This window comes from Corvus hawaiiensis, chromosome 2 (genome assembly GCF_020740725.1).
Source record: "Corvus hawaiiensis isolate bCorHaw1 chromosome 2, bCorHaw1.pri.cur, whole genome shotgun sequence".
Classification (NCBI taxonomy): domain Eukaryota; kingdom Metazoa; phylum Chordata; class Aves; order Passeriformes; family Corvidae; genus Corvus; species Corvus hawaiiensis.
This window is the reverse complement of record NC_063214.1, coordinates 95,909,391-95,921,486: the sequence shown is the minus strand read 5'-3', so window position 1 is coordinate 95,921,486 and position 12,096 is coordinate 95,909,391. Positions and strand designations below refer to the sequence as shown.

The window sequence follows — 12,096 nt, the reverse complement described above, 5'->3', positions numbered from 1 at the left end:
GAAACCCGAGAAACCCTGCAGACCCCTGAGCAGATCACCCTGTGCATGCAATATGATCGGGCTATTGTTTAAGACCTGTTTTAGGGGATGAAAATATTTCTCTGTCAATGCTGTGAAGGTAAAACCAGCTCAAATTATCTGCTGTGTAAGCACCATTCACATGAATGAAATATGCCCAGGGACTATGAATCTTGCGACAGACCTTTCCTGGCTGTATTATCCATAGCACACTCTACATTTCCAGATAGGAAACACATTTCTTTACTCCTTTGTGTTTGTTTACCTTGGTCTTCTCATTTCTACCTCACATTACTCATATCTGCAAGGCAACTGGCTCTGTTGGGGTGATAAAACTGACAGTTTCAGAGCCACATATCCTTGCTCTGAAAAGAAAGCAGTTTGCCTGTACTGCTCACAAGAAATTCAAGCATGAAGGCTCACCCATGAACAATGGTCAAACCCCTTTCTGGGAAGCACTGAGGACAGGCATTGTCAGTTGCTGGTTGGAATTGTCCATTGCAAGGGCTCTCAGAAGAGTCCACCTGAGGGGATGTCCTGATGCCCAGCCAGAGCCTTGTGAGATGCTACTTGTGACATGGAGAGGCTGTGGTGCTTTTTAACAACACTGGCAACAATGCTGGGCTTTCTGTAGTGCACATCACCACTTCTCCTAAACACAAGACCAGCAGCAGTGACAAAAAGGAAGAGCTATCAGATACAAGCAGGAACAATTTAAGAATTTGGTATGCATACAGAACATCACAAAACCAAATTAACCACTTTAGAACCCCCAAATTACATAGAACTGTCTGAAAAATAGTTGAGATTACTACAGCAAAAAACACTCTCACTAAAATTCTTTAAATTTAGAATGTAAAGAATTTTAAAATTCCAATTTGTCCAGACTTTTCCCTCTTCTAAAATTAATTTCAACATTTAACCTGATGCATTGAAGGCACTTACAAATAAAGCAGCCATCAATAAGTACTTAAACTGCTACTTCTCTATGGAGATTTGCTGGCTTACCTTTGCCATCGCTACATGCAAGCTGAAAGAGTAGGATCATCCCAGGGAGGACAACAGGCTGGCTTCTGCTTTGGCTGCAGCTGGTGCTCCCCTGTCCTGCCAGTCCTGCACTACCATAGGCACAGCACGTCCCACGAGCAGCAGCAAGAAAAAAAAAATTCCAAATGCAAAGAGGCAGCAGAAAAAATACAAATAGCTGAACAAAGGAGCACTCTGCAGACAAGTAAAAAGAAACTCAAGTCCTTGTTCCTTTCCTAGAAATATTGTTTGTACCAGTCTAAGATGATAGTACAGACATTTTCCCAGGGAATAAAATTATCTTGTTTTTCTGAAGATAACAGTACAAGCCTAAAACAAAAAGGATATGGAGTTATTGTATCCATTCCAAGAATTTAATCTACTGAATATACTTGTGCACAAAACCAACACACTAATATGAAGTCAACTTCTCTTTATCCATCTGATTTGTTCTTATGAGTCATATTAAAAGAATAGCAAATTTTTTTCAGATTCAAAATCTGAAAATTTTCAAGATATCTCAAAGCATAAACTTTTGAATGGTTCAGAACCACATGACATACTAAACCAAGCATATTATTCCAGTTTAACATCAAATTCCAAACTCTCCTGGCAGATCCTACGTCGAGGATCTTTGCCCTGCTAAGTCTCATTTCTGCTAATCATCTGCTGAAAGCTGAATAAATATGCTTTCAGGGTAGCCAATGTGCTTTGAGGGCTTTGGCTGTCTCTTGACACAAAGGATCCAAATTTTCCTCGTTCCTGGTTCTTTTGGTTGTTGTTGTAGTTTTGAGAAAGATTATGTTAATTCCTTGAAAGTATTCCAAGCTTTCTTTTTTACTTCAGTAATTATTTCCACATCTTTGAGTGCTTCCAGCTTTGGAAATATTTCCAGGATTCCTCCTGGTGGTCACTTTCCCCATCACATACAAGGTGGTAAGCATGCCACATTTGCTTTTCAGTAACTGGAAGGCATATAGCTGGCTGCGGAATAAAATTACTCCAAAGCTAGCCTTGGCTCTGTTTCAGTTTCAAAGTTACTTCTTACTTCCACACAGCGTTAATTTGGGGATACAGCAAACACATTTGTCCTAATTTTGAAATCAGACTCAAGGGTTTTAAGTGTTGTTTTCACTCACACTGCAGTAGATCTCTCCACTTTAAGGAAACATTTGCTACATATTTTCAACCGGTGAGGTTTAAAATCTCCTTAAGGTGATGACCTTCACAATGATCCATTTCCATCACAGCTGAATTTAAAATACTTCTCTGAGAGTACACTCTACCTAATTTTCCCTGCTGAATGAGACTTGGTTTAGAAAGCCTCTCTTTTGGACACGATGGATTTCCAACTTAAGTTTTGAAGCATATCACGAAAGTTAGAGAGAGGTAGGAAAAATCAAAACAGGAAATAGACCTTCAGAGTGATGGGCATCCCCTGGCAAAGGGGACTAGCTGGTGAGCAGCTCATCACAGCAGGGTTGACTTGGCTGTCCTCATTCATGGAAGTAGGCCAAGGCATTCGAAAGGAGCTTTTCTGAGGAAGTGAGGTGAAGCTCAGTGTGAGGGTGACAAGAATTAGCTTGTCAGCTGGTCAAAAAAGCCAATCTCTCTTGCTTAGTCCTCTCCTAAAAACTGGGACTTAACCCATACAACCACATTTTGGGTTTTTTTGCATTTCCACTTGGAAGTCTGAAAGACAGGGTGATCTAGGGCTCTGTGATGCTTTAATTGATTCACTTGGGAGCCACCCAGATTTGAATTCCTGATTTATGTTAATCACAGGCTGAAAATTCTCTTTCTGCCAGAGAAGTCCTTCTTATTCCGCCCTCACTTAACGTCATTGCAGGGAAACATACATGAATCCAATTAACATTTATGTTCTTGACTTGACTTGGACAGAAAAAAAATAATCTCTGTCAGCTAGTGTAAAATTTACCACTTCTATTTTTATTTTAAGAAGAATTAAATAGCTCAGGCTTTTGAAAAGTAACAGACAAGGGCTATGTACCCATCACTTCTACTTTGTAGGCTCAAATGTTACATGTATATATTTGGGGATTAAAAAAAATCAACATAAGAAACCAAAGAGTTTTCAAGAATGCAGATCAACTTCTCCATTCCTGAGTTTATAATTCCCTGACTCTACAAGAAGTTGGAAGGAATTAATTTTCATCCCATGGAAAAGCAAGACTTGGCCAACTCCGTTGCATGCTCCAAAAGTTCAGACCAGATTTCACATCTTCCGCCCATGTGCTTCCTCATCTCCACATCCAGCATAATAGCTGCATATATGGCCTCCAGCATAACAGGATCTCTGCCCCAAGATCCTGAGTGAATGAGTGAATGAACGAATTCACTACCCTATAACTTGTTTATCCTTCAGCTGCTTGAGTTGCATTCTCCTGTTAACTGCGGTCCACTCAAAGCAGTGCTTTTTATCAGCCTTTCCTCCTCCTGTCCAGTTTCCCTCCCAAAAAGACTGCTCCAGTTCATGTAGATCTATGTCTTCCAGTTTTGCCAATATTATGTTTTGGGTTTATCTGTGTCTTTTATATAACATATATTTATCTGCCTCTTGTGTCCCAAGGAACTAAAAGAGGGAACTCGAGCTTTAAAAATTCAGCACCTTTTTTTTTTTTAAATCTCCTGTTTTGTGTGTCATTCATTCTGAGATGCTGAAGACCAACTTTCCCTTAATAAGGTCTCAGGAACCTGGAGAACCTGGACAGGACAGATGAAGTGGAATTGCTTCATTTCTAATAAACCAGGCATAGTGCAAAGTGCTCTGAGAGTACTTATTCATTGTTCACATTCAGCACTTATTTATTGTTCATAATTCACCTCCTTCTGACAGAGAAGGGCATGATAGAGCTAATTTAATATTTCCATGGTCAGATTCCATTCATACTTGAGTGAAATATCAGTAAATAAAACTGAAGCACCATTTATTAGGCTTCTGAAATTGTCACAGGTTAGGTTATCAAACATCGTGAGCCGACAGCATGAAAATGAACTCACTATCCTGCTCACCAGACAGTGCCTAAAGAATCACTCAATCCAGGTGACCAATACTTTTGAGAAGCCCTGAGCTCTTCCAAAAATATGGCCCAAATAAAAGCTCCAGCTGAGAAAAATGAGAAGTGTCAATATGGCAATTTATACAGAATTGTTTAATGGAGCTGAGCAAAGCTGTTTAGTTGGGGTGGAGGAGGAAGAAGGTGTATTTGGTGTGTAGGAATCGTGGAATGGATTTGTGCCAGATTGCTCCAGGCCACAAAAGATTAAATCCTTCTCTTCCCCCAAAGGAAAATGTTCCATCTCAGGACTTATCAACTGAAGCAGAGTTGGGTTTTTCTGCCCCCAGAGACTTATCTGTTTCAAACAGCATCTAATAATTGGCCATTGCCAAGTCCTGGTTCTGCTGGGAGAAGCCTGGAGATACCAAGAACATTGGCTTGGATTGGTGTTTGCAAGTCCTGCAGCCCTACCTTTCAGCAAGTTCACTTGGATTTTTTGAGATCCAGAAACCTGAAAGATCTAAGTAAGGATGTTACAGAAAGGTTAGGAAAAACAAAGACTCCTTCAGCCACTGCTAGATTCAAGGTAGATTTGAACTAATGCTGAGTTTCAGAAATATTGAAAGAAATACTTCCTTCTCTTTTCCCCCAGTACGTAAATTTCTTCCACTTACTGCAAGGTAAGAAAAGGAAAATATGGAAATTGTATAAAAGAAAGCTTGATCTCACAATATTTCCAGCTGCCTTTGGCAGCTTAAAGAACACTGCGTAGGTTGCCGAACTACTAGTTGTACATCCAGCCTGACCCTTTGAAGTGTACACATTTTAAGTTCAAAGTGAGTCAGAGTTTAATAAAGTGATTTACTTAAATTGCCCATATTTTGAATTCTCAGGGGCCAAACTCCCTATTTAATTTGAATGCCACCAACAAACAGCAATGTACTGAAAGTCTGGAAGAGACCAGAAATCTACTAAGGCTGAAAGCAAGGACTTACATAACCCAAGAAGAACTACATCAACATTTCCAACTTATAACAAAATAAAAGGATTTTGCAGACCAGGCAAGTAATGCAAAGAAATGTAAGAAAGATAGAAAATATCAGAACTAGTCAACTGGGTGTTTTAGCTAAACTTATGCTTCTGGGCTATGATTTATTCGACTGGATGTGCCACTTGTTGAACTGTCATAGTCCACCCACAATCAGTGCTATTTGCCAAATCAAGTCATGCAAAGACCAGGCAGGGAAGGATCACTCACTGTAATACAGTACATCTATCAAAAGGGTTATTTTCAGGGACTTGGTCTCTAATCAAGCAGCAAATCATCCTCCAGTTTCGCTATCAAGGACCATTACTTTTAGGAAGTGCTTAATCTGAAAAAAAAAGCTTCTATTTGAAACCACAGGGCATCTGGTAAGATATACTGAAGACAGAGGAAATGAAATATCTGCCACACAATTTACCCTCCTGGCAGCATTTTATGAACAGCTTATTTGTGGAGGGAGAGGTAAGTTGCCGGCAAGACAGGAGTTTTAGCTTTTTATTTGTCGCATTTGTTGAGTTATTGCAAAGGTCACTCCTGCGCTTCAATTACCTGAGTGCCACTTTTGATGGGAGAATTTTCAGATTATATCCAAGGTGCCTCAAATATTTGCAAAAAGCTTCAGGGTACATGTGCCTTTTTAATTTAACTGCCCAGATAAAATTACTGTTACGTCTGCATGTTAAAGCATTTTCCCATCAAAGTCAGGGTAAAAGCCTGTAAAGCATCAGTGTTGCCCCATCCAAACACAACTGTTCTCCTGCAGGTAAAACATCCCTACCAGAGCATGCTGTGCCACCTGAATGTGCTGCCTGGGCCATTTACTGCATCCCTGCGGCCTGCCAAGCATCACTTGGGAAATCCCAGGGGATGTACAACACAGAGGAACCAGAAGCAACACCAAGGCTGACTCCCAAAACAGGTTTGCCATTTCTTTCACATAACACAGACATTGCAGACCTAATAATTGAAACAACTCCATTGTGAAGAGAGTGGGATACAGAAGCCTCTATCAGCTTTCAGAAACCAACAGTGATGGTGGCACAGGGCTTGAACCATCTGAAGGATTACTCTTCTTGTCTACTGTGAGTTTTGCTCTCAAGGGCAGATTTTCTCAGTGGTTAAAACAGGCCGAGGTGCCCCCACCCCTGCACCATAGGTCAAATTCCTGATGCCTTCTGTAATAGGAAAAAAAGATGACTAGACATAACAGGCCTGATAAAACTTCATGCTGGGACTCATGAGTTCTGCTGGATGTCATTCACCATAATACTTTTCTCCAGGAGTGATCCCACTGAAATTCATGGGGGACAATTATTTTTGAGCAAGGAAAAAATGAGATAAAAAAAGCACTAAATAGATGTCAGCAACATAGTTCCTTGTACAGATCTTCTCTTCCTTATCTCTGCAGGTTTCTTCCAGGTTTTTAGGGGAAATATTTTATTTAAAAAATTTCACAAAGGAAGAAATTTAGTTGCTGCATAATGAATCCCACTAGTAGCCATTTTTTGTTCTCCATAATGCACAGACCATACGGAATTACTTTTTAATGGCCGTTCAAAATGTGATCTAGATAATGACACACGTTAGATCAATGTGTCTTAGCGCATCCCCTCTGCTGCCACACACTCACTCTGCCTGCATGTGTCTGCTGATTCCTGACAGCACAAGGAAATACCTCTACTTAGTCACCATCAGGTGAGAACATACATGCAGAAATGCCCAGAGGAAACCAGATTTTGGATTTAGCTCTAAATACAGATAATCAACAAAGCATATTTTTTTCTTTTTCACATATTTATTTCAATTACAGCTTATTGAATCCTCTGCAGCCACAGAGAGGGCTCAAGCAATCATCAGTGCTGCTCAGGAGGTACTTCAGGATACTGTCTGGAATATTCATCCTTTTTAATCATATGCCACACATTGCTCTTTTAGGATGTTGTCACTCAAGAGACTGAAGAACAAAAAGGAACATTGAAGTGAAAGGGTGTCTGTTTGAATGTGGCAATTCCCTGCATAAAAATGAGTCCCATTAACAGGAAAGCCCAGCCTATCTCCAGGCAATATTTCAAATCCTTGTCTGCCTGTAACCTCAGAGGAATTTAATTCCTTTATATTATTCAAATTATACACTAGAGAAAGAAATTATGAGGTACTGGTCATTTAAAATGCTTTCTTTAAAATATATAATTAAAAGAGCTAGCAACCCTACTAACAGCAATTTCATCATGGCAGTCTAAAAAAAAAATCTGAATTTATGGCACTTACAAACTGTCATTTTCTCCTACAGCCTTTAGTCAGTAAACCAAGATTTAAACAATTTCCCCAGCAGTCTCATTCACTAATATTTGAGAATGTAAAAACAGTAAGTGAAATGGTAGAGGACCAAAATAGGCAAAAAAGGAGGCCTAAAAGAAGATATACACTGCTCATATACTCCTTAGTTCAAACCAAACTGTGTTCAATGTTTTCCTTCTTCCTAAAGTAGTTCAATGGTTTCCCTCTTCCTGAAGTAGTTCACTGCATGGTTACTATCTGGTTTGGAAAGTCCTGGGGGACTGAATATTTGGGCCAGACTTTTATCTCAGCTGCCTGATTGTAAATCTAAAGAAGCTTGCTGATCTCAAAGGTATTATTCCAGTTTATGGGTTAAGAGAAGTTCTGCCACAGCAGTGCACATTTAAAAGAACAACAACACCCTTTCTAAATTCAGCAGTTGTTCAAACAAGCGAGCTGAAAATTAACTGCATTTTTAGACCTGTCACAAAAAGGGTAGGACCACAACTGATAGCATCCTGTTGAAGACAAGCTGAAAGAATTGGGGTTGTTCTGCTCGGAGACAAAAGACTCTATAGACACCTTATAACACCTTCGAGTACCTACAAGGGGCCTACAGGAAATCTGGAGAGGAACTTCTCACAAGGGCATGTAGTGACAGGACAAGGGGGTTATGGTTTTAAACTGAAAGAGGGTAGGTTTAGAATAGATACTAAGATGAAATTCTTTACTGTGAGGGTGGTGAGGCACTGGGACAGGTTGCCCAGATGTGCTGTGGATGCCTCAACCCTCTCAGTGTTCAAGGCCAGCATGAATGAGGTTCTGAGCAACCTGGTCTGCTAGAAGTGTCCCTGCCCATGGCAGGGGAGTTGGAATTAGATGGTCTTTAAAGTCCCTTCCAATTCAAAACCATTGTGTGATTCAGTGATTCTATGCCTAATAGCTACACATTTTCTGCACCACTACATTAAAATTTTTTTTCCTCTGTAGGAATTGCCTATTTCTAAAGTGTTGTGCAAATCACCTCTGAAATCCAGGGCATGTTCAGCAATTTATTAACCATGCACCATTATAAAACTTGAATGCCATTAATGCTAGCATTTAAAAATTTCTTTCTTCTCAAAACAGCAGGGAAAAATGTGTCCTGAAATGGTATATAATAACTATATAAGAACTTGGTTCAAAAGTATTTTAAAAGAAAGAAAACCCACCACAATCAAGGAGGCTTTTTTGGCTTGCTTTTATATATGTGCATAAAAAATACATTCTTTTTTGACAGTGAGGTTGTGGAGAAATTCCAGCAAGTACAGGTACCATTTTAGGGTTAAATACGCAGTTTGTAATTTTATTTGTGGCATACTTATGCAAAGGGCCATGTTCAGGGGGAAATTAGACATCACTTCCAGAACGAAAAGAGACAGAGGGTTAAATCACTCCAGAGTAGAACACGCGTTTGAAAATCAGATGACCCAAGTTTCCATCTCCCCTGTGTCTGGATAGCTGTGAGCACACAGGAGGTGGATGCTATTTATTTATTTGCTTACGTACTGGAATGGTTCCACTTTTCTATAAAGCACATGGTTGCTGGAGCAGGAATCCACACTGCTCCCTTCCCAGCTCTACCCCTGGCAGGACAAAGGCTCTTTCTGCTCTGGTGAGTATATTTAGTACTTCATAACAAAACACTGTCAGGACTAATGGCTGAGAGCAACCATGCTGATGCTTAAGGCATAGTCCTAGTGCGGGTGTGAACTTGCCTTGAACTGAGCAGACGTCGATGTCTTCCTGTTCCTGCTGTCATGGGCTTCTCTGCTGGGTTGGCAAACAGCGCTCAAGTCCCATAAAGCACCCACTCTCAGGAAGAAAAATCCAAACATGAACTATGCCCAATATTCCCCCAACCCAACTGGTTTGGGTTTTTTTTCAGTTTTTAGCCTGGTTTTCTAAGCTTATGTGATGCTACAAATTTCCTGCTTCTCTAGCTGCCCTAGGGACTTGGAGCCTGCTGGGCACTTTCAGCCAAACCTGAGGCAGCAGAATAGAGTTCCAAGGTAACCTGATGGCCATGCAGAAGAGATGGTGGTGAATCCACACCAGCCAGGAGAGCCAGAAAGTGGAAGGAAAAGTCTTTCTGAGTTTTTGCATAGTGGAAAAGCTGCAGTTGAACCATGTATTTCTAAACAACAGAGCAGCCTCATGGGACAGCAGCTTTGGCTGGGGAGCCTACTAAGGGATGCACACACATTGCAGCTGCAGCTTAATTCAGTTAAAAGTCAATCAGCCAAGAGGCAGGCATCCATTGGAAAACAGGCATTGTTAGTTTGGCTGCTCATGGAGCTGTTTGCTTATTAGCTGAGACAGCACCTCTCTCCATGGTATGCTGAGGGAAAAATTAATCCAACTTGAAAAAGAATATGGGGGCACCTAGGGTTAGTAGGAAAGCATAACCTGAGAAGCAAATATAATGAGTAGAAGACTACAAATTTAATCTGTCTTTTCCACAACTAAAAATGAAATGAAACAATAGTGGAAAGAGTTGACTTCACAAGCCAAAAATTGAACTCATCTAGTTCACTGTGCCAGAAAAAAAAATAAATATAAGGCATCTGCACCTTCATTTTCAATGCAAAAATGTATTTTGTCTGTTCTGCAGGATTCTAAATATCATCTGATTTCTGAAAAAAACACTATTTAAAGCTGTATTTAACGTCTCAGTGTTTAAGTTATGGGGTTTTATCTGCCAATGCTATATAATAGGATGTTAAAGGCCTCTTTAAGAATTCTTAAAAATAAAAAAAAGCATTTTCTGCTTCTAATACTGATGCACAGGCAATTGCAGGAGCTATGTGAAGTGAACTGGATTTTAGTTGCTCACTTTAAAGATGTTAGTATGTTGATATGTATTTAAAACACCTTTTTTTACCCAAGGGAACTCTAGACTCCAGCAGCTCATTTTCTCTAACCTGTCACTGTTCTAAGGTTCACAGACAGACCATACTTCTGTTTACGTCTGTTAATGAAGTTAACTTCAGTCCTTTATGCTTTCAAACTTCTTAGCAGAAGCAAAGACCTCTAAAAATTTACAAAGAATAGGGATCTGACCCTCTCAGATTAAAAATTGATAGAGCACTCTGCACAAATATGCATGCAGGACAGTATTTTAAGAAGGTAAAATCTACCCCCAAAATCAGTGGGTAGATAACTTGAAACATTAGATAAAGAAATTAGCACAACTGTGAGAAACATGGGAGATCTGCTCCCAGAAATGAATCACAACTTTAGTGAAGTCTGAAAGCGTCAACAAACGTTATGAGGGAACCTAAATAGCAATACTTTCTGTGTAGGTAATACAATGTTCCCTGATAACTGTGCTACTCAATGCAACCATAAACAAGCCTCTTTCTTTCCCCAGCTTTGTTCTCTAAGAGTGCAGCAAAAGCTCACGATAAAACAATGTTGTTTTCCCTGGAGCACATTGTATGCCTAGCACTCTCTACTCCTCCGACTTGCCAAAGTTTCTAATTTAGAAATTACAGGGGTTTAGCCTGAGAAACTCAGCTATTCAGCTATACATTGCTGAGGGAAATCTCCTTTCCTCTTGGCAACATATGACTTGCATATATGCATGCACGTAGCTCAGTCTGAATTTCTCATACTTCAGGAATTTGAAATCATCAAGACCAAGCTGCACTTTGGGTTGCGACAGAAAAGCTCATGCATAAGTTCATGTCTAGCTGAGACATTAGTATGGTTTTCACATTACTAAGCTCAAAAATCCTGAAAATGGAGAAAAAAAAAAGCCTTTTTTATTCCTAGCACTGCAAACCACAGTTGATCAAGCTGGAATGACTCTGAGGGAAGGTCCCACATTCCTCTCACAATTATGAATGGGTAAGTCTCAAGTACTGCCTTGGGCTCTACTTGGATGGAGCACCAAAAGGGTAAATGTTTATTTAAGTCTATGCCAAACACTTTGAATTTTTTCAGTACACAAAGCTGAGCTAGAATGTCATGAGTCAGTGAATACTGGGACATTATGGTATTTCCTCCTCTGCTGTAAAGGTATTTCATCTTAGAAACATGGGTTTGGTTCTGATTAAATTTGGGCACAAATTCAGGCCAGTACTTTATTCGTGAATATGGATATTTCCATTCCCTAAAATTAATTCCTAGACCTTTGAAAAAACACCTTTCACTAGACAAGGTTTCTCAGAGCCCCATCCAGCCTGGCCTTGAACACTTCAGGGATGGGGCATCCACAGCTTCTCTGGGCACCCTGTTCCAGTGCCCTACCACCCTCGCAGTAAACAATTTCTTCCTAGTATCTAATTGAAACCCGCTCTCTTTCAGTTTAAAGCCATTCCCCTCTTGTCCTGTCACTACATGCCTTTGTAAAAAGTCCCTCTCAAGCTTTCCTGTGGGCTCCCTTCAGGTACAGGAAGGTGCTATAAGGTCTCCCTCAAGCCTTCTCCAGTCTGAACATACTCAACTCCTCTGGACTCACTACAACAGGTCCATGTCCACGTCCTTCTTATGTAAGGGCTCCCAGAGTGGATGCAGCACTCCAGGTGTGGTCTCATGAGAGTGGAGTAGAGGGTAAGACTCACCCCTTCAACCTGCTGGTCACGCTGTGTCTCACTGTTGTGGCCAGGCACAGTCCCCTTCCTCCTCATCTGCTCTACCTCTTTAACTTTTGCTTCCCCTGTACCC

General features: G+C 40.4%; 1 protein-coding gene across 2 annotated transcripts in view; it reads right to left on the bottom strand.

Moving 5' to 3' along the window:
* The window catches only part of SH3RF3 (SH3 domain containing ring finger 3), a 244,821-nt gene that overhangs the window by 118,277 nt on the left and 114,448 nt on the right, over positions 1 to 12,096 (bottom strand). The window contains exon 1 of one of the 2 annotated variants that reach the window (XM_048327103.1): positions 1,027 to 1,137. The exons of the other annotated variant lie outside the window; for it this stretch is intronic. Within the exon in view, the coding sequence (XP_048183060.1) occupies positions 1,027 to 1,035 (9 nt within the window). The 5' untranslated portion in view covers positions 1,036 to 1,137. Of the gene's footprint in view, positions 1 to 1,026; positions 1,138 to 12,096 lie in introns of those variants that run through there. 2 annotated transcript variants of the gene reach the window in all.